This window comes from Delphinus delphis, chromosome 14 (assembly GCF_949987515.2).
Source record: "Delphinus delphis chromosome 14, mDelDel1.2, whole genome shotgun sequence".
In the NCBI taxonomy this organism is placed as follows: Eukaryota; Metazoa; Chordata; class Mammalia; order Artiodactyla; family Delphinidae; genus Delphinus; species Delphinus delphis.
Genome location: NC_082696.1, coordinates 70,721,495 through 70,747,814, shown reverse-complemented (window position 1 = coordinate 70,747,814; position 26,320 = coordinate 70,721,495). Strand labels below are relative to the sequence as shown.

At 38.0% G+C, this 26,320-nt stretch overlaps 1 protein-coding gene across 5 annotated transcripts in view; it reads right to left on the bottom strand.

Moving 5' to 3' along the window:
• SNAP91 (synaptosome associated protein 91) overlaps positions 1-26,320 on the bottom strand; it is a 159,081-nt gene that overhangs the window by 54,347 nt on the left and 78,414 nt on the right. For all 5 annotated transcript variants that reach the window (XM_060030276.1, XM_060030274.1, XM_060030278.1 and 2 more), the window contains exons 11-13: positions 22,512-22,539; positions 10,025-10,134; positions 7,462-7,580 (exon numbers count right to left, since the gene is read on the bottom strand). In XM_060030276.1, coding sequence (XP_059886259.1) covers positions 7,462-7,580; positions 10,025-10,134; positions 22,512-22,539 — 257 coding nt within the window. The remainder of the gene's footprint in view (positions 1-7,461; positions 7,581-10,024; positions 10,135-22,511; positions 22,540-26,320) is intronic.

Here is a 26,320-nt window from a genome sequence, read left to right as displayed (position 1 = left end):
ACTATGGAGAACAGTATGGAGGCTCCTTAAAAGACTAAAAATAGAATTACCATATGACCCAGCAATCCCACTGGGCATATACTGGGCATATACCCTGAGAAAACCATAATTCAAAAAGATACATGTACCACAATGTTCACTGCAGCACTACTTACAATAGCCAGGACATGGAACCAACCTCAATATCCATCGACAGGTGAATGGATAAAGAAGATGTGGTATATACATACAATGGAATATTACTCAGCCACAAAAAGGAACGAAATTGAATTATATGTAACGAGGTGGATGGACCCAGAGTCTGTCATACAGAGGGAAGTAAGTCAGAAAGAGAAAAATACCATATGCTAAAGCACATATATGGAATCTAAAAAAATGGTACTGACGAACCTAATGGCAGGGCAGGAATAAAGACGCAGACGTAAAGAACGTACTTGAGGACTTGGCATGGGGAAGGGGAAGTAGGGATGAAGTGAGAGAGTTGCATTGAAATATATACACTACCAAACATAAAACGGATGGTTAGTGGGAAGCTGCTGTATAGCATAAGGAGATCAGCTCAATGCTTTGTGATGACCTAGAGGGGTGGGATAGGAAGGGTGGGAGGGAGGCTCAAGAGGGAGGGGATATGGGGATATATGTATACGTATAGCTGATTCACTATGTTGTATAGCAGCAACTGACACAACATTGTAAAGCAATTATACTCCAATAAAAAAAATTTAAAAATAAAAATAAATAAAAAATAAACTATAATGGCTGCACCAATTTACATCTCCAGCAACAATGAATAATGGTTCCCTTTTCTCCACTCCCTCACCAAACACTTGTTATCTCCTGTGTTTTTGATAACAGTTATCCTAACAAGTGTGGGGTGCTATCTCTGTGGTTCTGATTTGCATTTTCCTAATGATTAATGACAGTGAACACCTTTTCATATACTTTTTGGCCATTTGCATACCTTGTTTGGAAAATGTCTATTTATGTCCTTTGCCCATTTTAAAATCAAGTTATTTGGGTTTTTTTTTTTTTTTTTTTACAAATATTTTCTCCCATTCCACAGGCTGCACTTTTATTTTGTTGTTTCCTTTGCTGTGTAGAAGTTTTTTAGTTTGAATGTGGTCTTACTCGCTTATTTTTGCTTTTGTTGCCTGTGTTTTTTGGTGGCAAATAAAAAAATTCACTGCTAAGACCAATGTCTAGGAGTTTTTTCCCTGTTTTCTTCAAGGAGTTTTACGGTTTCAGATCTTGTATTTAAGTCTTTAATCCATTTGAGTTAATTTTTGTGTATGATGTAAGATAAGGTTCCAATTTCATTCTTTTGCACATAGATATCTAGTTTTCCCAACACCATTTATTAAAGAGACTATCTGTTCCCTGTTGTGTATTCTTGGCTTCCTTGTCAAAGGTTAGCTAACTGAATATGCATGGGTTTATTTCTGGGCTCTCTATTCTCTTGTTCTGTTGGTTGAGGTGTCTGTTTTCATGCCAGTACCATCCCATTTTGGTTACTATAGCTTTGAAATATAGGTTGATTTCAGGAAGTTTGATGCCTCCAGCCTTATTTTTCTTCCTCAAGATTCCTTTGGCTATTTGGTGTCTTTTGTGGTCTGTATGAACACAAAATTTTTTTTCTATTAATAGGAAAAGGCCATTACAATTTTTCTAGGGATTGCAATGAATCTGTAGATCACTTTGGGTAGTACGGACATTTTAACAATATTAATTCTTCTAATCCATGAACACAGGATATCGTTCCATTTATTTATATCTTCAATTTCTTTCATCAATGTCTTATAGTTTTCAGTGTACAGGTTTTTCACCTCTTGGTTAAATTTATTCCTAAGTATTTTATTCTTTTTGATGCTGCTCTAAATGGGATTGTTTTCTTCATTTCTTTTTCAGATAGTTTGTTCTTAGTGTATAGAAATGCAGTTGATTTTTGTACATAAATTGTGTATCCCGAACTTACTGAATTCGTTTATTAGTTCTAACAGTTTTTTGGTGGAGTCTTTTGGGTTTCTACATATAAGATTATGTCATCTGAAGAGACAGTTTTATTTCTTCTTTTCCTATTTGGATGCATTTTATTTCTTTTTCTTGACTAACTGCTCTTGTTTAGACTTCCAGTACTACGTCGAACAGAAGTGGAGAGAGTAGGCATCCTTGTCTTGTTCCTAATCTTAGAGGAAAAGGTTACAGCTTTTCATCATTAAGTATCATGTCAGCTGTGGACTTGTCATATATGCCCTTTATTATGTTGAGATACATTCCTTATTTACCTAATTTGTTAAGAGTTTTTATCATGAAAGGTTATTAAATTTTGTTAAGTGCTTTTTCTGCATCTATTGAGATGATCATATGATTTTTACCCTTCATTCTGTAATGTGGTGTGTATCACTTGCATATGTTGAACCATCCTTGCATCCCAGGGATAAATCCCACTTGATCATGGTGTATGACCCTTTTAATTTGCTGCTGAATTCAGTTTTCTAATGTTTTGTGAAGGATTCTTGCAGCTATGTTCTTGTAGTATCTGTATATGGCTTTGGAATGAGTGTAAAACTAGCTTCAAAAAATAAGTTTGCAAGTATTCCCTCCTTTTAAATTTTTTGGGAAGAGTGTGAGTAGGACTGGCATTAATTCCTGTTTAAATGTTTGGTAGAATTCACCCATGAAGCTATATGGTCATGGGTTTTTCTTTGCTGGGAGGTTTTTGATTACCGCTTCAATTTCCTTATTTCACATGGGTCTGTTCAGATTTTCTATTTCTTCATGATTCTGTCTTGGTCAATTGTACCTTTCTAGGAATTTATCCATTTCTTTTAGGTTACCCAATTATGGCATAAATTGCTCACAGTAGTCTCTTATGATTCTTTGTATTTTTATGGTATCAGCTATAATGTTTCTTCTTTCATTTATAATTTTATTTTTGAGTTGTTGCTCTTTTTTTCTTGGTTAGTCTAGCTGTAAGAAATTTTATCTTTTCAGAAACCCAACCCTTAGTTTTGTTGATCTTTTCTATTGTCTTTCTAGTCTCTATTTCATTTACTTCTGCTCTAATCTTTATTACGTCTTCCCTTCTGCTATCTTTTGGCTAAGTTTGCTCTTTGTCTAGTTCTGTGAGATGTAAAGCTAGATTGTTTATTTGAGATCTTTCTTTTTCTTAATGGAGGCATTTAGCGCTATAAATGTCCCTCTTAGAACTGCTTTTGCAGAATCATGTAAGTTTTGATATGTTGTGTTTCCATTTTCCTTTGTCTCAAGATTCTTTTTAATTTCTTTTTGATTTCTTCTTTGATCCATTGGTTGGCTGTATGTTATTTAATCTCCGCATATTTGCGAATTTTCAAAATTTTCTTCTGTTACTGATTTCTAGTTTCATACCACTGAAGGTCAGAAATGATACTTGATATGACTTCAATCTTCTTTAATTTGTTAAGAAATTTTTAGTGTCCCAACATATGATCTACCCTGGAGAATGTTCTGTGTGCACCTGAGGAGAATGTATATTCTGCTGTGTTGGATGAAATTTTCTGTTTATGCCTATTAGGTCCATGTGGGGTAAACTGTTATTCAAGTTTGCTATTTTCTTACTGATTTCTGTCTGGATGATCTATCTATTGTTGAAATTGGCATATTGAAGCCCCCCACTATTACTGTATGGTTGTCTATTTCTCCCCTCAGTTCTGTTAATATTTGCTTTATATATTTAGATATTTTGATGTTTATACCCTCTTGATGAATTGATTTTATCATTATAGAGTGATTTTCTTTGTTTCTTGTGATAGATTTTGACTGCAAATCTTTTCCCATCCCTTTACCTTGCCTATGTATGTCCTTAAAGTTAAAAGGAGTCTCTTGTAGGCACTAGATTGTTGGATCTTGTTTTTTGTTTTTTTTAACATCCACTGAACTACTCTATTATTTGATAGGAGAATTTAATCCATTTAAATTTACAGTATTTATAGGTAAGGACTTACTATTGTCATTTTGTTTACTATTTTCTGACCATTCTGTAGTTCCTTTGTTCTTTTCTTCTTCTCTTGCTCTCTTCCTTTGTGACTTGATGATTTTCCTCAGTGGCATGCTTTGATTCCTTTCTCTTTATTTTTAGTATCTAGTAGAGGTTTTTTTCTTTGTGTTTACCATGGGGCTTACGTAAAACATCTTATAGTTTTAACAGTCTATTTTAAGCTGATAACAACTTAACTTCAATCACATACAAAAAGTATGGACACCTCTACCTTTCTCTACTCTCCACATATTATCCACCCTACATCTTTTTATATTGTGTATGTAGTAGCAAACTATTGTAGCTTTAGTTATTTTAAATTCTCTTGTCTTTTAACTTTCACACCAGGGTTAAAACTGATTTACCTACTACATTTACAGTATTAGAGTATTCTGAATTTGACGACAAATTTACCTTTACCAGTGAGTTTGATACAGTTGACCCTTGAACAGCAAAGGGGTTATGGGAGCCAACCACCCATGCAGTCAAAAATCCACCTATACATTTACAGTTGGTCCTCCATATCCACAGTTCTGCAGATTCAACGAACCATGTATTGTTTAGTTGTGTATTACATATTTAGTGGAAAAAAAATCTGTGTATAAGTGGACTCTCACAGTTCAAACTCATGTTGTTCAAGGGATGTACCTTCATACATTTTCTCATTGTTATTTAGCATCCTTTTGTTTTATTTTAAAGAAATCCCTTTAGCATTTCCTGTAAGACAGGTCTAGTGGTGAAGAATTCTCTCAGATTTTGTTTGTCAGGTAATGTCTTTTTCTCGCCTTCACTTCTGAAGAACAACTTTGCCAGGTATAGTATTCTTGGTTGGCAGTTTTTTTCTTTCAGGACTTTTATTATATCATGCTACTTACTCCTGGCCTGCAAGGTTTCTGCTGAGAAATATGCTGATAGCTTTATCAGGGTTCCCTTGTATGTGAGGAGGTGCTTTTCTCTTGTTGTTTTCAAAAGTTTCTCTTTGTCTTTGACTTCTGATAATCTGATTAAACACTGTGTCTCAGGTAATATTCTTTGGATTGATCTTGCTTGGAGACTTTTGAACTTCATGAATTTAAATGTCCATATCCCTCCCATGATTTATGAAGTTTTTAGCCATTATCTTTAAATAAGCTTTCTTCTCTTTCTCACTTTCTTCTCTTTCTGGGATTCCCATAATGCATATATTAATTAATTTTATGGCATCCCATAGGTCCTGTATGCATCACTTTTTTCCTTTTTGTTCCTTTAATTGGCTATTTTCTAACACTCTATCTTTGAGTTTGTTGATTCTTTACTCTGTCTGATCAAGTAAGCTCTCTACTGAGTTTTTCTTTTCAGTTCAGTCATAGTATTCTGTTTTGTTCAGAATTTCTGTTTTGTTCCCTTTTATGGTTTCTATTTTCTTATTTTGTTCATGTGTACTTTTCTTGACTTAATTTTGTTGCCTATTTGTGTTCTCTTGTATTTCATTGAGTTTCTTAAAGATAATTATTTTTAATTTGTTATCAAGCTATGTAGAGATCTCCATTTATTTAGGGTAAGTTATTAGAGATTCACTAGTTTCCTTTGGCAGTGTCATGTCTGTTTGCCTGATTCTTCATATTCTGTGTAGCCCTCTGTTGGTGTCCGTGCATCTGAAGGAGCAAACACCTCTTCCTGTTTTTAAACACTGGTTTTGGCAGGCCTTCTCCTGTCAGGTCCCTGGGCTGATGATACTGACTCTGGGATTGCAGTTGAGTGGGGTTGGGGCTGGGTCATGTGGCTGCTTCTGGGTCTGCTGTAGTGTCCATGGTAGTGGGCCTGTTACCAGGGGCTTGGGTGGGTATAGATCCTGCCTCCTGGTCCCTGAGCGGACAGGACTGCCTTCACGACCTTGGTTAGTAGGGCTGGAGCTGGGACAAGGGTCCACTTCAGGATGTGCAGTTGGGTTCAGAGATGGTGGGCTTGTTACCAGGTACGTGTCTGGGTGTAGCTCCTGCTGGGTCTCCGGCTAGGCCAGACTAGCCCTGGACTGCAGCTAAGTGGGGCTAAATGAAGTGAGAAGGTTGCTTTAAGGTCCACAGTGGGGACCAAGATCTATAGGCCTGCCCATAGGGGCATGGATGAGTGTGTCTCCCACAAGGTCCCTGGGTGGGTAGGACTGAGGGGCTGGAGCCTAGTCACAAGGCTGCTTCAGGATCTGAGCTTGGATTAAGGTCACTGGGCCTGCCTCTGGGGGCACAGACAGATGTGTCTCCTGCTGGATCCCTGGGCAGGCAGGACTGCTCCTGGACCATGACTGAGAGAGGCTGGAGCTGGGTCACAGGCAGTTTCAGGGTCCACAGTTGAGACCAAGGACAGGAGGCCTGTTACCCAAGGCATGGGTGTGTACACTCCTCCCTGGTCCCTTGGAAGATGTTACTGGTGGCAGGATCATGGCCAAACAGGACTGTAGTGAGTCCACAGGGGCATGGCAGTGTTTCCAGGTCTGTTGCCAGGACCAGCGCTGGCAGGCCTCCCACCTGGGAGTAGGCTTGCCTTCTCAAATCAACTGTTCTTGGTCTTGGGCTCCACTTGGGCTTTGCAACCTTTTACCTGGATCCCAAAGCTCCCACAAAGGCACTTTTATCTGTGGGTGGCTGCCAAAGTACTGTTCCTATGGGGAGATATGATGGGACACCTCCTGTGTCAGTCCCTCTGTGTTGTTTCCCTCTATGTTGTTCCTACGAGCCATTTTCAAACTTAAACAATTTTTTATTTTGATAGTTTGATGTAGTAGAGTATGTTATTTAACACCAACTCTGTGAAGCTTTGAGAATTAAGCAGTAATTAACTTAATTTTTATACTGGTATTAAATATGTTTAATTAAAAACATATAAAAGCTTAATTTTTTCCCCCAAGATCCATGAATAAAATGGAAATCGAGCACTTAGGTGTGATTCCTCTTAATTAGTTTAGGACGGATATTTTCTGGCACCAAGAAGAATCTATCCCAGATTTCAACTGCATGAAGTCAAATACAATGTGAATAAAACCAGTTAAGGTCTAAAGGAATCCATGAAGGAGACCATATCTGGACAAACCAAATTCGAAATGCTGCCTCTGAGTAATCCCATAAGTTCATGGGAACACCCAACCTTCTAAGGCCTGCATCTCTAGGGAGCAACTACTAAAAATAATCAGAATCTGAGAACAGCGAAGCAAAAACACTCCCATTGTTCCAGCTTTTAAACTAAAAAAACGGTATGATTACTTGCATATTTTAACTGTATTATGGGTACTTTTTCTGTCTTTGTCTCGCTGTCTCAATATATATTTCAATCAATCAGTCAATCAATGCCATTCTTAACATTTTCTCCCCGAGTTTCTAGCACCATTTTGGATAATCAGAAGGTAAGTATAACAATTACAGCCTGAATAAAAACAACTAAATAGAAAAATGGCATGGTTGCCTGGTTTCACTCACCCCCCCACGCAGTGGCGCCTCCTGAAGGTGGTGCTGGTGCTGGTGTCGCGGCTGCTGCCGCCCCTGCAGAGGAGAAGTCTGGCTGCAGGTCCAGGAGATCACTAGATGGTTTAGAAGCGCTGAAAGGAAAATATGATTTTAAAATCAGATTTTGAAATTTTAAAACGTAAAGATGCTTTTTAAATAAAGACTTATGCAGAAAACATCACAGATTTTGGCTATTTTAAATTCAGTAAGAGAATAATATTTTGTAAAGTACAGCAGTAAAGCATATGTTCCTCTATACTGAGAGTTGGCAAACAACTTTTGTAAAGGGCCAGATACTAAAAATTTTAGGTTTGCGAGCCAGACAGTCTCTATCGCTATTCGACTCTGCCAGTGCAGAGTGAAATAAGACACAGGCAGTACGTAAGCAAATGAACATGCTTTTGTTCCAATAAAAATTTATTTACAGAAAAAGACAGTGGGCTAGATTTGATCTATGGGCCATCGTTTGCCAACTCTTGCCAAGTTAAATTATACCTCAAGCAATGGGTCACTCAGCAAATCACAGAGCAGAAATTAAAAGGGAAAATCTAAATGCCTCAAAATAAGGGGGAATTTTAAACATGTTATGTCCACCGGGTAGCATCTGAAGTGCTGGTTATGAGGGCTGTGACAAAAGGAAACGTACTCCAAATAATAAAGGTAAGAGAATTATTGGTAATTTTTTTCCTTTTCTCTATTTTCTGAAGTTTTTTTGTATGCTTTTTTTGTAGTGTGGTAAATAATTCTTAACTTGAAAAGGATTTATAAACCAAAGAATACTAAAATGAATAATCACTATTGTACCTTTTTTCTAAGTTAAACTACAACACATCAAGTTTGCCTATAAGAGACCTCACCTAAAAATAATTCCATATTTTTCACTCTTATTCAATTGGGGCTGTGCTTTTCAAAGCTCCTCCACCTAAAGAAGTTCCAAGGAGGAGCCTAGAGCGTTGTTACTCAAAGTGTAGTTTCCAAACTAGCAGCATCCTGGGACCTTGTTAGAAATGCAAAATCCCAGGCTTAGCCATTATCTACTACATCAGTCTTCATTTTACTACAACCCCAGGGGTTTCACTGTACAGTCAGGTTTAAAGGAGCACTGGCTTAAAGGCTGCCAGACCAGGTACTAAGCCATCAGGGTCCCAGGTGCCCCACCCCTCCTCATAAATAGCCATTCCATCTTTATCTTTTTTACGTGTTAGATTTCCGAGCAATATTTTTTGGAAAAAAGGATTCTGCTGCTTAAAAAAAAAAAGTTTCAAGACCCCTGAAACTTGCCTAGTTTTGATGTCTATTTCATCAATACGACTGGTCTAAGAGCCAGAACAGGGAAACATTTATTATTAAGACTGGAATCAAAGCTTTTATAAGAAGCAATTTATCTTAGTATAGAGGCAGAAAGGACTTGGCTTTACCAAGCCTGTGATCATGAAAGCAGAATTAAGCAAGTAGAGGGTAACGTGCATCGTTAACACGCACACATCATGGGGCTTTATTGCTCAGTTCAAAATTCACGTCTTCAAATACAGGGCATTCATAATCAGAGTCACAGATACTACAAGATGGGACTCGAATGCTCTCAAGGCTAAAGAACCAAACAAAGAGTTGACCTAAATTATTACCTGAGGAAGCCTCTCTGAGTTGGGGCTTCATTTCAGGTGGCCCAGAGATTTTACAGAAAGCACAGTCATCCCTCCCCTTTCTCACTACTGTTCTGACCTTTAGGCACTACGAAAGCAATAAGGGGGCTTCCCTGGTGGTGCAGTAGATAAGACTCCACGCTCCCAATACGGGGGCCCGGATTTGATCCCTGGTCGGGGAACTAGATCCCATATGCATGCCGCAACTAAGAGTTCACATGCCACAACTAAGGAGCCCTGGAGCTGCAATTAAGCATTCCTGGAGCCTCAACTAAGGAGCCCACGAGCCACAACTAAGGAGCCCACCTGCCACAACTAAGGAGCCCATGAGCCACAACTAAGGAGCCTGTCTGCCGCAACTAAGACCTGGTGCAACCAAATAAATAAATAAATATTTTAAAAAAGCAATTAGGCACATCCTGATGGTTTCTTCCTACCGCCAGAGTTTGAGTTCCTCATATGCACCAGCTAATTGGCCTGCAACTACAAGCATTTCATTTCACTTCACTTCCTTTCATCTCATTTCTTGGCACTTTAAGACACCCTTTAAATTTCACACAAGAAGAAACTAATTTCAGAAGACACTGTCCACATCATCCATTTCAGAAGAACCTGAAGTGTGTGCATCTTTCTTCCACTTCCTTTGCCAAATGTGTGAGCACCAAGGTGATTTCCACAGCTTACGTCTTTCTTACACTTTGAGAGGTACAAGCCTAAGTAACTGTATGAAGTATAGAAGAACTTAGTCTATGTACCTGAAAATAACCCCAAATATCACACATTTACTAGGACTACATCTCATTTTGTGAAGTCACTGGGTTTGGTACACAAAAATAAAATGAAAACCTGATCATAATATTAATAAACGGTTCGCTGCATTCTCATGAACTAACCTGACTGGTACAGCCGCAGATGCAGTTGCAAACAAATCAACTGAAGGGGATGTGTCAATAGTTTTAGCTGGTGTAGAATTAGGCGACGTAACGGTTGTGGCTGGAGAAGACTGAAAGGGAAGATGCAAAGCACACTCTGGTCAGATTTGAATCTACAGGACACAAGGCAAGAGGACCTCCAATTTTCAGACCCATGCCATTCCCAGCAATTTTCTGGTTGCTCCTCGTGGGAGAAATAACTCAAGAAAATTTGAAATTGAGAACTGTAATAAATAATCAATACTGGACAAAACATGTTTCAAATTTTAAAAGTTATATGTAATTTACATAAAATTATGAAAAAAAATAATTGGCCTAACGTTGCAATGACTTCTATGCATGTATTTACAGTTAAAGCCAAACAATAAATTAGGAGTTTGGGATTAACAGATACACACTACTATATATAAAATAGATAAACAACAAGGTCCTACTGTATAGCACAGGGAACTTTATTCAGTAACTTGAAATAACTTATAATGGAAAACAATCTGAAGAAGAATACACAAACACACATATATACACATATACATATATATAAGGGGTGAATCACTTCGCTGAGCATCAGAAACTATCACAGCATTGTAAATCAACTACACTTCAATAAAAAAATAAAATAAAATAAAAGCCAAACATACTTTCTAAACATTAAATTAGTGGGAAAGATCTTGCTAGCTGCCAAAAATGGAAAAAAAAATTAATTGTAATGACTTCTGTGAAACCAAGGCCATTGTTTTCTTTTCTGCATCCTAAACAGATTTCATGTAAAGTCTTCTCAGATGCCTTTAAAATCTAGAAATGTAACTTACAAAATAGTTCACAGATGGCAGAGAACAATTCCCAAACAAGATTCAAGTCACCGACAGCTTGAGGATAGCCCATCACTAATATGAAACAGATAAAACTAAAAAAGTGAAATAAAACCTAACATTTATTGTCCTGGGCTGGTTTAAGAAGAGGACTTAATAGTCAGCTAATATATCAAAAAAAATGTTTGTTTAGTAACTACCCTAACTCTATTTGGTATATTTAATTTGCTTGTATTCACAAGAGAAAGATTAATAGCAATCTCAATCCAGTCCACCAATACTTAGCTCTGTAAGTGGAAACGAGACCTAACAGCAAGCAAAGTGCACAGAGACCAAGGTCAAGCAAGGGCCATCAGACACTGCTGTAACAGGACATCTAATGTCAAGTAGACCAAACTCAGAGGAAGTTTGAAAAAGAACAATTTAAGAAAAAGGACTGAGGAGATAAGAAATGTATAGGAGTTTCCAGACTTAGATAGTATCTGCTCAATAGCTGTTTGTCCAAGAATATAACTAATCAAGAAGTCAAAATCCAAAGATACACAAGTGCCAAGCGCTCAGCACTTCAAGAAAGACAAACCCATGAGCAGTATGGATGCTGTTGCTCAGAAAGGGTGAACTCAACCTTTGCTCTTCACCCAAAATTTAAAATTTCCAAATGGAATGTGAAAGATTATCAAGGGGATAGAAAGGACTAACATTAATTTGCATGTCATCCATTGTGGACACTGACAACTCTGAAATAAAATAGTGGCTTTTTTTTTTAAACGAATATATGTGGGCTTCCCTGGTGGCACAGTGCTTAAGAATCCACCTGCCAATGCAGGGGACATGGGTTCAAGCCCTGGTCCAGGAAGATCCTACATGTCGTGGAGCAACTAGGCTGGTTCGCCACAAATACTGAGCCTGCGCTCTAGAGCTCACGAGCCACAACTAGTGAAGCCCGTGTGCCTAGAGCCCGTGCTCGGCAACAAGAGAAGCCACTGCAATGAGAAGCCTGCTCACCTCTACGAAGAGTAGCCCCTGCTTGCCGCAGCTAGAGAAAGCCCACGCACAGCAACGAAGACCCAACACAGCCAAAAATAAAATAAATAAATTTATAAAAATAAACCAATACATGTAAATACCTTAGAAAGTGATGTTTATGAAACACCAGGGAGAACGTAATGACAGCAATGAATCTACCAATATAAATGCAGAAATGAAGGTCTTCAAAGGCTCATTGAAAACTGCCTTGTAATAATAAGCTCTGAAGAGATGTGGGAGGTATGAAAACAGAACCAAAATAATCCTGTTACTACAAGAAGAAAAGATGAAAATTCAATTTGGCCAAACTGCAGAAACAGACCATCCCAAAGGATTCCAGAATTTTACCACACTCTACTCAGTATTCGTATGGTGAAATTTTTCCACAGACATAATGATTTTATTCATTTTTCTTTTAATAGATTTTTATTGGAATAAAATTGCTTCACAATACAGTGTTAGTTTCAGTTGCACGACAAAGCAGATCGGCCATATGCATACACATGTCCCCACGTCCCCTCCCTCTTGAGCCTCCCTCCCATCCTCCCTATCCCACCCCGTAGGTCACCACAAAGCACCGAGCCGATCTCCCTGTGCTATGCTGCTGTTTCCCACCAGCCAACTATTTTACATTTGGTAGTGTATATATGTCGATGGTACTCTCACTTCGCCCCAGCTTCGCCCTCCCACCCCACATCCTCAAGTCCATTCTCTACGTCTACCTCTTTATTCCTGCCCTGCAACTAGGTTCATCAGTACCATATGTATTTTTTTAGATTCCATATATATGCGTTAGCGTATCGTATTTTTCTCTTTCTGACTTACTTCACTCTGTATGACAGACTCTAGGTCCATCCACCTCACTACAAATAACTCAATTTCATTTCTTTTTCTGGCTGAGTAATATTCCATTGCATATACATGCCACATCTTCTTTATCCATTCATCTCTCGATGGACATTAGGTTGGTTCCATTTCCTGGCTATTGTAAACAGTGCTGCAGTGAACATTGTGGTACATTATCTCTTTTTGAATTATGGTTTTCTCAGGGTATATGCCCAGTACTGGGATTGCTGGGTCGTATGGCAGTTCTATTTTCAGTTTTTTAAGGAACCTCCACACTGTTTTCCATAATGGTTGGATCAACTGACATTCCCACCAACAGTGCAGGAGGGTTCCCTTTTCACTACACCCTTTCCAGCATTTATTGTTTCTAGATTTTTGGAAAATGGCCATTCTGATCAGCATGAGGTGATACCTCATTGTAGTTGTGATTTGCATTTTTCTAATAATTCGTGATGCTGAGCATCTTTCCATGTGTCTCTTGGCCAACTGTATGTTTTCCTTGGTGAATGTCTATTTAGGTCTTCAACCCATTTTTTTTTAACATCTTTATTGGAGTATAATTGCTTTATAATGGTGTGTTAGTAGTTTCTTCTTTATAACAAAGTAAATCAGTTACACATATATCTCCATATCTCTTCCCTCTTGTGTCTCCCTCCCTCCCACCCTCCCAATCCCACCCCTCTAGGTGGTCACAAAGCACCGAGCTGATCTGCCTGTGCTATGCGGCTGCTTCCCACTAGCTATCGATTTTATATTTGGTACTGTATATACGTCTTTGCCACTCTCTCACTTTGTCCCAACTTACCTTTCCCCCTCCCCGTGTACTCAAGTCCATTCTCTAGTAGGTCTGCATCTTTATTCCTGTCTTGCCCCTAGGTGCTTCATGATCTTTTTTTTTTTTAGATCCCATATATATGTGTTAGCATAAGATATTTGTTTTTCTCTTTCTGACTTACTTCACTCTGTATGACAGGCTCTAGGTCCATCCACCTCACTACAAATAACTCAATTTCATTTCTTTTTATGGCTGAGTAATATTCCATTGTATATATGTGCCATGTCTTCTTTATCCATTCATCTGTTGATGGACACTTAGGTTGCTTCCATGTCCTGGCTATTGTAAACAGTGCTGCAATGAACATTGTGGTACATGACTCTTTTTGAATTATGGTTTTCTCAGGGTATATGCCCAGTAGGGGGATTGCTGGGTCATATGGTAGTTGTATGTTTAGTTTCTTAAGGAACCTGCATACTGTTCTCCATAGCGGCTGTATCAATTTACATTCCTACCAACAGTGCAAGAGGGTTCCCTTTTCTCCACACCCTCTACAGCATTTACTGTTTTTAGATTTTTTGATGATGGCCATTCTGACTGGTGTGAGATGATATCACATTGTAGTTTTGATTTGCACTTCTCTGATTAATGATGTTGAGCATTCTTTCATGTGTTTGTTGGCAGTCTGTATATCTTCTTTGGAGAAATGGCTATTTAGGTCTTCCACCCATTTTTGGATTGGGTTGTTTGTTTTTTTGATATTGAGCTGCATGAGTTGCTTGTAAATTTTGGAGATTAATCCTTTGTCAGTTGCTTCATTTGCAAATATTTTCTCTCATTCTGAGGGTTGTCTTTTGGTCTTGTTTATGGTTTCATTTGCTGTGCATAAGCTTTGAAGTTTCATTAGGTCCCATTTGTTTATTTTTGTTTTTATTTCCATTTCTCTAGGAGGTGGGTCAAAAAGGATCTTGCTGTGATTCATGTCAGTGTTCTGCCTATGTTCTCCTCTAAGAGTTTGATAGTGTCTGGACTTATGTTTAGGTCTTTAATCCATTTTGAGTTTATTTTTGTGTATGGTGTTAGGGAGTGTTCTAATTTCATTCTTTTACATGTAGCTGTCCAGTTTTCCCAGCACCACTTATTGAAGAAGCTGTCTTTTCTCCACTGTATATTCTTGCCTCCTTTATCAAAGATAAGGTGATCAAATATGCATGGGTTTATCTCTGGGCTTTCTAACCTGTTCCATTGATCTATATTTCTGTTTTTGTGCCAGTACCATACTGTCTTGATTACTGTAGCTTTGTAGTATAGTCTGAAGTCAGGGAGCCTGATTCCTCCAGCTCTGCTTTTCGTTCTCAAGATTGCTTTGGCTATTCGGGGTCCTTTGTGTTTCCATACAAATTGTGAAATTTTTTGTTCTACTTCTGTGAAAAATGCCAGTGGTAGTTTGATAGGGATTGCATTGAATCTGTAGATTGCTTTAGGTAGTATAGTCGTTTTCACAATGTTGATTCTTCCAATTCAAGAACACGGTATATCTCTCCATCTATTTGTAGCATCTTTAATTTCTTTCATCAGTGTCTTATAATTTTCTGCAAACAGGTCTTTTGCCTCCTTATGTAGGTTTATTCCTAGGTGTTTTATTCTTTTTGTTGCAATGGTAAATGGGAGTGTTTCCTTAATTTCACTTTCAGATTTCTCTTCATTAGTGTATAGGAATGCAAGAGATTTCTGCACATTAATTTTGTATCCTGCTATTTTTATCACATTCATTGATTAGCTCTAGTAGTTTTCTGGTAGCTTCTTTAGGATTCTCTCTGTATAGTATCGTGTCATCTGCAAACAGTGACAGCTTTACTTCTTCTTTTCCAATTTGATTCCTTTTATTTCTTTTTCTTCTCTGACTGCTGTGGCTAAAACTTGCAAAACTATATTGAATAATAGTGGTGAGAGTGGGCAACCCTGTCTTGTTCCTGATCTTAGTGGAAATGGTTTCAGTTTTTCACCACTGAGGACGATGTTGGCTGTGGGTTTGTCATATATGGCCTTTATTATGTTGAGGTAAGTTCCCTCTATGCCTACTTTCTGGAGAGTTTTTATCATAAATGGGTGTTGAATTTTGTTGAAAGCTGTCTCTGCATCTATTGAGATGATCATACGGTTTTTCTCCTTCAATTTGTTAATATGGTGTATCACATTGATTGATTTGCATATATTGAAGAATCCTTGCATTCCTGGGATAAACCCCACTTGAACATGGTGTACTTCCACCCATTTTTTAACTTGTTTTTTTGATATTGAGCTCCATGCACTATTTGTATATTTTGGAGATTAATCCTTTGTCTGTTGTTTCACTTACAAATATTTTCTCCCATTCTAAGGGTTGTCTTTTTGTCTTGTTTATGGTTTCCTTTGCTATGCAAAAGCTTTTAAGTTTAATTAAGTCCCATTTGTTTATTTTTGTTTTTACTTCTGTTCCTCTAGGAGGTGGGTCAAAAAAGATCTTGCTGTGGTTTATCTCAAAGAACGTTTTTCCTATGTTTTCCTCTAAGAGTTTTATAGTGTCTGGTCTTACATTTAAGTCTTTAATCCATTTGGAGTTTATTTTTGTGTACGGTGTTAGGGAGTGTTCTAATTTCATTCTTTTACGTGTAGCTCTCCAGTTTTCCGAGCACCACTTATTGAAGAGACTGTCTTTTCTCCGTTGTATATCCTTGACTCCTTTGTCATAGATTAGTTGACTACAGGTGTGTGGATTTATCTCTGGGCATTCTATCCTGTACCATTGATCTATATTTCTGTTTTTGTGCCAGTACCATACTGTCTTGATTACTGTATCTCTGTGGTATAGTTTGAAGTTGGGGAGCCTTATTCCTCCAACTCTCTCTTTCTTTCTCAATATTACTTTAGCTATTCCGGGTCTTTTGTGTTTCCATACGAATTGTAAAATTTTCTGTTCTAATTCTGTGAGGAATGCTATGGTTGTTTGCTAGGGACTGCACTGAATCTGTAGATTGCTTTTGGTAGTACAGTCATTTTCACAATATTGATTCTTCCAATCCACGGACATAGTATATTTCTCCATCTGTTTATGTCATCTTTGATTTCTTTCATCAGTGTTTTGTAGTTTTCTGAGTACAAGTCTTTCACATCTGTAGGCAGGTTTATTCCTAGGTATTTTATTCTTTTTGTTGCAATGGTAAATGGGAGTGTTTCCTTAATTTCTCTTTCTGATTTTTCATTGGTGGTGTATAGGAATGCCAGACATTTCTGTGCATTAACTTTGTATCCTGCAACCTTACCAAATTCACTTATTTGTTCTAGTAGTTTTCTGGTGGCATCTTTAGGATTTTCTATGTATAGTATCATGCCACTGGCAAACAGTGACAGTTTTACTTCTTCTTTTCTGATTTGGATTCCTTTTATTTCTTTTTCTTCTGATTGCTGTGGCTAGGACTTCCAAAATTATGTTGAATAAAGCGGCGAGAGTGGACATCCTTGTCTTGTTCCTGATCTTAGAGGAAATGCTTTCAGTTTTTCACCATGGAGTATGATGCTTGCCGTGGGTTTGTCATATATGGCCTTTATAATGTTGAGGTAGGTTCCCTCTATGCCCAATTTCTGGAGAGTTTTTTTTTTATCATAAATGGGTGTTGAATTTTGTCAAACGCTTCTTCTGCATCTATTGATATGATCATATGGTTTTTATTCCTTAATTTGTTAGTGTGGTGTTTCACATTGATTGATTTACATATATTGAAGAATGCTTGCATCCCTGGGATAAATCTCACTTGATCATGGTGTATGATCCTTTTAATGTGCTGTTGGATTCCACTTGCTAGTATTTTGTTCAGGATTTTTGCATCTGTGTGCATCAGTGATATTGGTCTATAATTTTCTTATTTTGCGATCTCTTCTGGTTTTGCTATCAGCATGATGGTGGCTTCATAGAATCCATTTGGGAGTATTTCTCCCTCTGCAATTTTTTGCAAGAGTCTGAGAAGGATGGGTGTTAGCTCTTCTCTAAATGTTTGCTAGAATTCACCTGTGGAGCCATCTGGTCCCGCACTTTTGTTTGTTGGAAGATTTTTAATTACCGTTTCAATTTCATTACTTGTGATAGATCTATTTATATTTTCGAATTCTTCCTGGTTCAGTCTTGGAAAATTTTACCTTTCCAAGAATTTTTCCATTTCTCTGTGGTTGTCCATTTTATTGGCATATAGTTGTTTGTAGTAGTCTCTTATAATCCTTTGTATTTCTGCAGTGTCAGTTGTGATTTTTCCTTTTTCATTTCTGATTTTATTGATTTGCATCCTCTCCCTTTTTTTCTTGATGAGTCTGGCTAAGGGTTTACCAATTTTGTTTATCTTCTCAAAGAACCAGTTTTTAGTTTTACTGACCTTTGTTACTGTTTTGTTTCTATTTCATTTATTTCTGCTCTGATCTTTATGATTTCTTTCCTTCTACTGACTTTGGGTTTTCTTTGTTCTTCCTTCTCTAGTTGTTTTAAGTGTAGGGTTAGATTGTTCATTTGAGATGTTTCTTGTTTCTGGAGTTGAGATTGAATTGCTATAAACTTCCCTCTTAGAACTGCTTTTGTTGTGCCCATAGGTTCTGGGCCTTTGTGTTTTCGTTGTCATTTGTTTCTATGTATATTTTAATTTCTTCTTTGATTTCTTCAGTGATCTCTTGGTTATTTAGTAGCACATTATTTATCCTCCATGTATTCGTGTTTTTTATAGTTTTTTTCCTGTTAACTGATTTCCAATCTCAAGCAGTGTGGTCAGCAAAGATGCCTGATATGATTTCAATTTTCTTAAATTTTCCAAGGCTTGATTTGTGACCCAAGATGTGATCTATCCTGCAGAATGTTCCATGTGCACTTGAGAAGAAAGTGTATTCTGCCACTTTTGGGTGGAATGTTCTATAAATATCAATTAGATCTATCTGGTCTATTGTGCCATTTAAAGCTGTATTTCTTTATTTATTTTCTGTTTGGATGATTTGTCCATTGTTACAAGTGGGGTGTTAAAGTCCCCTACTATCATGTGTTACTGTCGATTTCTCCTTTCATGGTTGTTAGCATTTGCCTTATGTACTGAGGTGTTCCTTTGTTGGGTGCATAAACATTTATAATTGTTACATCTTCTCTTGGATTGATCCTTTGATCATTATATAGTGTCCATCCTTATCTCTTGTAGCAGTCTTTATTTTAAAGTCTATTTTATCTGATATGAGTATTGTCAGTCCAGTTTTCTTTTGATTTCCATTGCATGGAATATTTTTTTCCATCCCTTCACATTCAGTCTGTATGTGTCCCTAGGTCTGAAGTGGGTCTCCTGTTGACAGCATATATATGGGTCTTGTTTCTCTATCCATTTAGCCAGTCTGTGTCTTTTGGTTGGGGCATTTAATCCATTTACATTCAGGGTCATTATTGATATGTATATTCCTATTACCATTTTCTTAGTTGTTTTGGGTTTGTTTTTGTGCGTCTTTTCCTTCTCTTGTGTTTCCCGCTTAGAGAAGTTTCTTTAGCATTTGTTGTAAAGCTGGTTTGGTGGTGCTGAATTCTCTTAGCTTTTACTTGTCTGAAAAGCTTTTGACTTCTCCACTGAATGTGAAGGAGATCCTTGCTGGGTAGAGTAATCTTGGTTATAGGTTTTTCTCTTTCATCACTTTAAGTATATCCTGCCACTCCCTTCTGGCCTGCAGAGTTTCTGTTGAAAAATCAGCTGATAACCTTATGGGGATTCCTTTGTATTTTATTTTCGTTTTTCACTTTCTGCTTTTAATATTTTTTCTTTGAATTTAATTTTTTTTAGTTTGATTAATGTGTCTTGGTGTGTTTTTTCTAGGGTTTATCCTGTATGGGACTCTCTGTGCTTCCTGGACTTGGGTGACTATTTCCTTTCCCATGTTAGGGAAGTTTTCAACTATAATCTCTTCAAATATTTTCTCAGACCCTTTCTTTTTCTCTTCTTGTTCTGGGACCCCTATAATTCGAATGTTGGTGTGTTTAGTGTTGTCTGAGAGGTCTTCAATTCTTTTCATTCTTTTTTCTTTATTCTGCTCCTTGGCAGTTATTTCCACCATTTTGTCTTCCAGCTCACTTATTCATTCTTCTGCCTCAGTTATTCTGTTATTGATTCCTTCTAGTGTATTTTTCATTTCAGCTATTGTGTTGTTCATCTCTGTTTGTTCTTTAGTTCTTCTAGATCTTTGTTAAAACATTTCTTGTATTTTCTCAATCCATGCCTCCATTCTATTTTCAAGATTCTGGATCATCTTTACTATCATTACTCTGAATTCTTTTTCAGGTAGATTGCCTATTTCCTTTTCATTTATTTGGTCTTGCAGGTTTTTACCTTGCTCCTTCATCTGTGACATAGTTTTTTGCCTTTTTTTTTTTTTTTTTATGAGTGGGATTGTGTTACTGTCTTACTGGTTGTTTGGTCTGAGGCTTCCAACACTGCAGTTTGTAGGCTGCTGGGCAGAGCTGCTTCTTGGTGGTGAGGTAAGGAACTCCGTGAGACCTCACTGCGATGAATATTCCCTGGGGTCTGAGGTTCTCTGTTAGTCCTGTAGTTCGGACTTGGAGCTCCCACTGCAGGAACTTTGGCCCAACCCCAGGCTCATGAACCAATATTCCACAAGCCACGTGGGGTGGCAAAAAACCCCAAAAAGACAAAAAAACCCGAATAAAAAAGTAAAAAATAAAATTAGACTAGGAAACTAACAGATATGTTAGAGAGAATATAAAAATAAAATATAGATGAATCAACTGGAAGGTACATCAGTACCACAATAGTAAAAAAGAGAAGGAGGGAAAAGAAAACAAGAAATGGGGGGAAAGGCCTTGGCTGTGGAGGGCAGGGAGTAAGCAAGGGTGAGGTTTGGACAATGGGTGGGGCCAATGCTCAGGACCCACAGGGCTGGAAAAGGCCCTGGGGACAGTAGGGGGTGGGGCTTAGGCTCAAGGAACAGAAGAGGCCCAGGCGTGCCCCCCACCCCGGTCTCAGAGGGCGGGGGACCTTACCTGGGAGCCCAGCAGGCTTCCTGGGTTCAAGGGGGTGGGGCAAACGCCCTCCCCTCCTCTCTCACTACTCCCAGAGGGCCACCGCCCCACCACCTCCTGCCTCTCCTGATCTCCCCGGCCTCCCTCCTATGCCCCGAGGACCAATGTGGCTGGCAGGGAGGTGTGGGTCTTGGTGGGGAGGGGACCGGCCTGGGAGCTCAACAGCTCCCCATGCCCGAGTGGGTGGCGCAATCACCCTCTGCTCCTCTCCTGCTCCTCCCACAGGGTCCCTCCCGCCTGCTTTTCCTAATCTCCCTGGCCTCCCTCCTATGCTCCCAGAACCCACGTCGCCTGGAGGGGGCTTTGGATTGTAGGGGACCAGCCTGGGAGGTCAGAGGCTCCCATGGCCCCAGTGGGCAGGGCAATCGCCCTCTGCTCCTCTCCCGCTCCTCCTGGATGGCCCCTCCTGCCTGCCTCTCCTGATCTCCCCGGCCTCAGGGGCACTGATCTTGTCTGGCATCCACTTCTCCTCCCCACTCAGTCCCCCTACGTTCTACCGGTTCACTTTGGGGTTCCTCCAATCTCCTTGGGCATCAGAGTCCCCCACCAGCAGCCAGCAGGCTCCCTAGTTGTGGGGAGACGCTAACTCTGCATCTTCCCACACCGTCATCTTCTCCCATGTGACATAATGATTTTAAACCTGGCTCTGTAGCAGAATCACCAGGGAGCTTAGGTTGTTTGTTTCTTTGTTTGTTTGATTGTTGGAGCTCCCTGAGGGTCTCTTGGGCAGCCGGCCAGGTACTGACACAGTAAAGGGTGTCTGGGGTACCCTGTGTAGTCATAATGCCAACTTTTTTGTCTGTAATAACAGCAATTATGTAACAGAAATTTGGCAAAGAGGAAAGAGCACATTTATCACATTTTTGCAATGAAAATGGCAATGTGAAAAATACAATGGCAAATGTGAACTACTGACCTATAGAAGTAAATACTCTTGTCACTAACAACCCTAATCCTGTCCTTCAGGATGCTAAAGGAGAAAGGGAGGTGAAGGAGTTGTGACAGTTATTACAGTAGACTGTCTAAAAGGTATGCTTGTGAGGATACCCAATGACAATTGGTTTCTCTACCATCAAAACAGGCACAATGTTATGTGCCTTATTTATCTCACAGGGCTGTGATTCAGAGTATGAGAAAGTGCTTTGTAACTAGTAAGACGTTAACACTGACACATTTGTTTTCAGTTGTAATATAAATGTATGAAAATTTCGTCTACTTAAAGAAAAATTTAGTCCAGATAGAGGGCTAAGTACACACTGCTATATGACTAAGAAACTAATATAAAGGGGAATACATAAAAACTTACCTTTCCTCAAGAAATTAAAAATAAAATTACCATATGATTCAGCAATTCCACTTCCGGGTATAGACCCAAAAGAACTGCAAACAGGGACTTGAACAGATACTTGTACACCATGTTCACAGGAGCATTATTTACAAGAGCCAAAAGGCGGAAGTGACCCAAGTGATCATTAATGGATGGATGGATGGATGACAAAATGTGGTACACACACAGAATGGAATAGCACTCAGACTTAAGAAGAAAGGAAATTTCTGACATATGCTACAAAATGGATGAACGTTGAAGATTCTACGCTAAGTAAAATACGCCAGTCACGAAAGGACAGATACTGAAGGACAGTTCCACTTATTTGAGGTACCTAGAGTTATCAAATTCATAGAGACAGAAAGTAGAATGGTGCCTGCCAGGAGCTGGGGGTGAGAGTGGTCAGAGAGGGGGACGGGGAGTTAGTGTTTAAAGGGTACAGAGTTTCAGCTGGGGAAGATGACAAATGTTCTCCAACCAGATGACAGCGATGGCTGCCCAACAATGTGAATGTACTTAATGCCACTGAACTGTACAATCAAAAGTCGTTAAAATGGTCAAAACAAAACAAAAAACAAACTTACCTTACTTAATGGAGAGGGAGCACCAGATCTAAAAGGCAACCAAAAAGAATTAAAATTGGATATACATGAATACATTTGTAGAAGCACTTAAGTTTGATGGTTGGTCAAGCATTAACTTGTTTATATACAGACTTTTTTAGTAATGGATAAACTATTTTTAAAATATATTTTATCTTTTACTCAATTACTCAATTTTTCCAATGTCTCCCATCCACTTAATTTCTAGTATTAGAAATTCTTAAATTGAAAATCTTTTTTTGCTATCTCTAGCAACTCAATTAATTATTCGAATTGATCTTTATTGCCTACGTCCATCAAAAATAAACTGTTCAAATTGGAGTTTTAAAAAAATTGCCAAGACTTGGGAAAAATAATGCTTTCCAGAATTTTTAAAAGATCGTCCAGTTTATTATTTTTACAAGTTAGAAAACCCATTAAGGTTAAAGCACATTGTGATTCACTTAGTCATAACTGTGATACATAAAAGGAGCACTAGAATTAAAAAAAAGATCCCTACAAGCCCTGTGCCTGATGTGTGTCTCAGCTTCCATACTGAGCTGAGACACACTGTGCATACTCCACACTGTGCGTACTCCTAGAGATTGTCTGGGTTTTCTCATGGCTGTAATGAAAACTATCTATGAGAAATATTCCCATTATCCTGTGAGAACTTGGGAGCTGGAAAAAGAAGAGTAACCTCAATGCTTGTGTCTAAGGGAGTGAGGGAAAATCAGGAAGAAATACATTTTTTTTTTTCAGTTAGATTGCTGGTAGCACTGATTATATATATCATTTCTAGAAAAATGCTTCAGAGATGACTGCCTAAACAGCTTAGGTTTTACTAACCTGAATTGGTGGAAAATAAATTAGTAAGGAAACAAAATGAAGAAAAAAAGACATTTCAGTAAGAAGACTATTGTCAGGGTCTCAGAGAATGGCAGGGATGCCCTTCTACTTATCTACAGAGAAAATATCACACGTGGCAGGAGTAAAATAAAATCAGCAGAGATTTAGTAACTGGAGTTTTGTACAATATCATGAATTTTTATTTTATTGGATATAGCAAAAGAAATTTAACAATATTATATGCCAGATTAATACCTCTTATGTTCAACTTCATTTGCAAACACAAGCCTGCCATTTCCTGTCTAAATTTAGTTTTCACTTAAAATGAACACGAAAGCAAGGGCTAACAGAGATTTCTGTGATATAAGGAAGACAGATGCATAAGGGTTACACTCGATTAGGTTATGTGTACTTGGGCTGTTATCTTCAGAGTAACATATCCTATGAAGAAAAGGATATATGCTTCTCTATACTGCTCACTAAGGGTCTACTGAAATAAATGGAATCACAGTATTCTCTATATCTCAGAAACTTAGGAACCTAAAAATCTAGTACTGAGGTTGAACATTCCCTAATGAGTTTTTGGTTAATAATTCCTCCACTCCTACCATTTTTTTCTCTTTACATATGCGGAAAAGGAAGGGAGTTAAGTCTAAATAAAAATCCAAGAAAATAATAGCCTTAACTCTGCAAAGAAAACATAGAAGCCATCTGATGTGGTCAGTTTCTAAGAATGAGTTAATTGAAATTAATTTGTTTCTCTCTCAAGAGATTTTCATGAACCAATTCTTAGTGGTACTGACACAGTGAGCAATATTAATACAGAAAAGAGAACTGAGGATGAACGAGAACTTTTTGAACTGTATTTCCAAACTAATACATACAAGTTTCTAACATATTCTATACTCTGTAGCAAAATAAAGAAAAATGACAGAATTTCTCTACCTACTACTAAAGAATATCATGCTCGAACCTAAGTACAAAATATCATAATTGGCACAAGAATCACTTTGTCAAGCTCTTGCATGAGTGCTGTTACTAAATGACACTTGTAGCTACCCCATGGATTCAGCAAAAAAACCTCCTGTCTCCCACTATCATCCCACTTGAAGCACTGTATCTTATTCGTCTGTCTTCTCCACTAGATGCCAAATTTTTTGAAGGAAGCGAACCTATCTCATTGTTTTATATCAGATACACATATTAACCAAAATAAACTAACCAAACATCTTAAAAATAAATTAACCAAACATCTTAAAAATTATACTGTATGAAACTAAACTGTCAGGATGTATGACTTCTGTTCCCATGGACCAGATCCAGGTTTTGCCATGATTTCATCAAAAAGGTAGAACCAGAGGTGCTCCCATTGGGGCCACAGCTTTAAAAAGCATCACTCAACACTGATTGAAGTCTGAGGGCTCGGAGGCTCAGAGAGGTAAATAACTCGCCAAAGTCTCATCATTCTTTAATGGTGGATTTCAGGCTCCAGTCCAAGTCTGTCTGTGCACATTTCACATTCCAGCCCGTCCTGACAAAATCACAGGGGAGCCCAGCACATTTGTTCCTCCCCTACACAACACACAAATTGCTTCTTTTTACCTGTTCCTCAGCTGAGTTTCTACCCTACCACTGGCTCTTCGCCCTTTATAAAAGGAAATGCTACAATCTTTTATATATAATGACATTATCTAAAGCCCGATACTTATTTCAATAACTTCAGCTAGAGAAATTTAGTACATGGTGAACCATGTTGGGGGAAAATAAAGCACGAATATAATTTTAGAAGAGAATGAATGACCCACAGATCCTGTAAAATGTTACAAACAAATCCATGGGTTTCTATGATGAACACAGAAAATGCTAGGGTTTACACTTCCCATGTGTTAATGGTAAACTATCAAAAGAAGAAATGTTATTTCTTATTCGCAACACTAATCCCTACACAGTTTTTGGTCAAAAATGCTAGCCAGAAAGACAAACAAAACACAGATGTGAAAAACCTATCTCTTCCAAATAATTTTAATTACAATAAACTTGAGTTTCTTGTACCCTCAACACTTAGTAAACCCACCTATAAAATAAAATCAATTTCTCTCTTTTGTTCTGTGGAATTACAGAAACAGACAATATACAAAGGCATATCACACAGTATTGCAATAGAATTTCAAAAACGAGTATCAGTGGATATAAGGACTAAATATAAAAGGCCTCCGTGTTTTTTAGCAGACATTTGAAAATGCTTCATTTTATGCACTTCCTTGACTTAGAGGTTAGAACAGTTTTATACTGCTACCAGAAGACAAAGAAAACCCGTTTAAGTAATTAATTTTCTTAATAGCATTGTCTTTTGGCACTTCTGCCAAGTGCCATAGGGAAATCGTTTGTTTACTAAACAAGTGAAAAAGCCTTTGATGTCTAAAATCTAAGAGGGATATCTGAATATACAACTAAGAGTCTGTTAGTCCTGATCAAAGAAGACCAAAATAAAACCATTTATGCGAGCCACCTTAGGAGAAAATTTTAAGAGTATAATGAAAAAACAGAGATGTGTAAAATGGACAGAAATCAGTTTTCAATGTTCTAAATACCAAATGTGGAATTTTAAGAGTGTTTTTTGCATTTTTAGGAATAACCAAATGCAAAAAAAGTCACTCAATATAGTACTCACCCTTCACTTAAGGTCCCAGGTAAGCACAAACATACAAAGAAGAAAATAGTTAACTACTATAGTTCATTTATTTTAAAAATAGGGAATAAGCAAAAGACAAGTTCATAGGTGGTCTCAGCCAATTCAGAAAAGAAATCTGACAAGCATAAAATGATTTTAAAGGAGAGAGGAAAATGACGCTCAGTACAAGGTAATTCAAAACAGAAGATCATTAAGTTCTTATTTTACTCCTCCTAGAAATGTAACCAAGTGTCCACAGCCAAATAGTCCAAAAATAGCTGGCAGCAGCCAC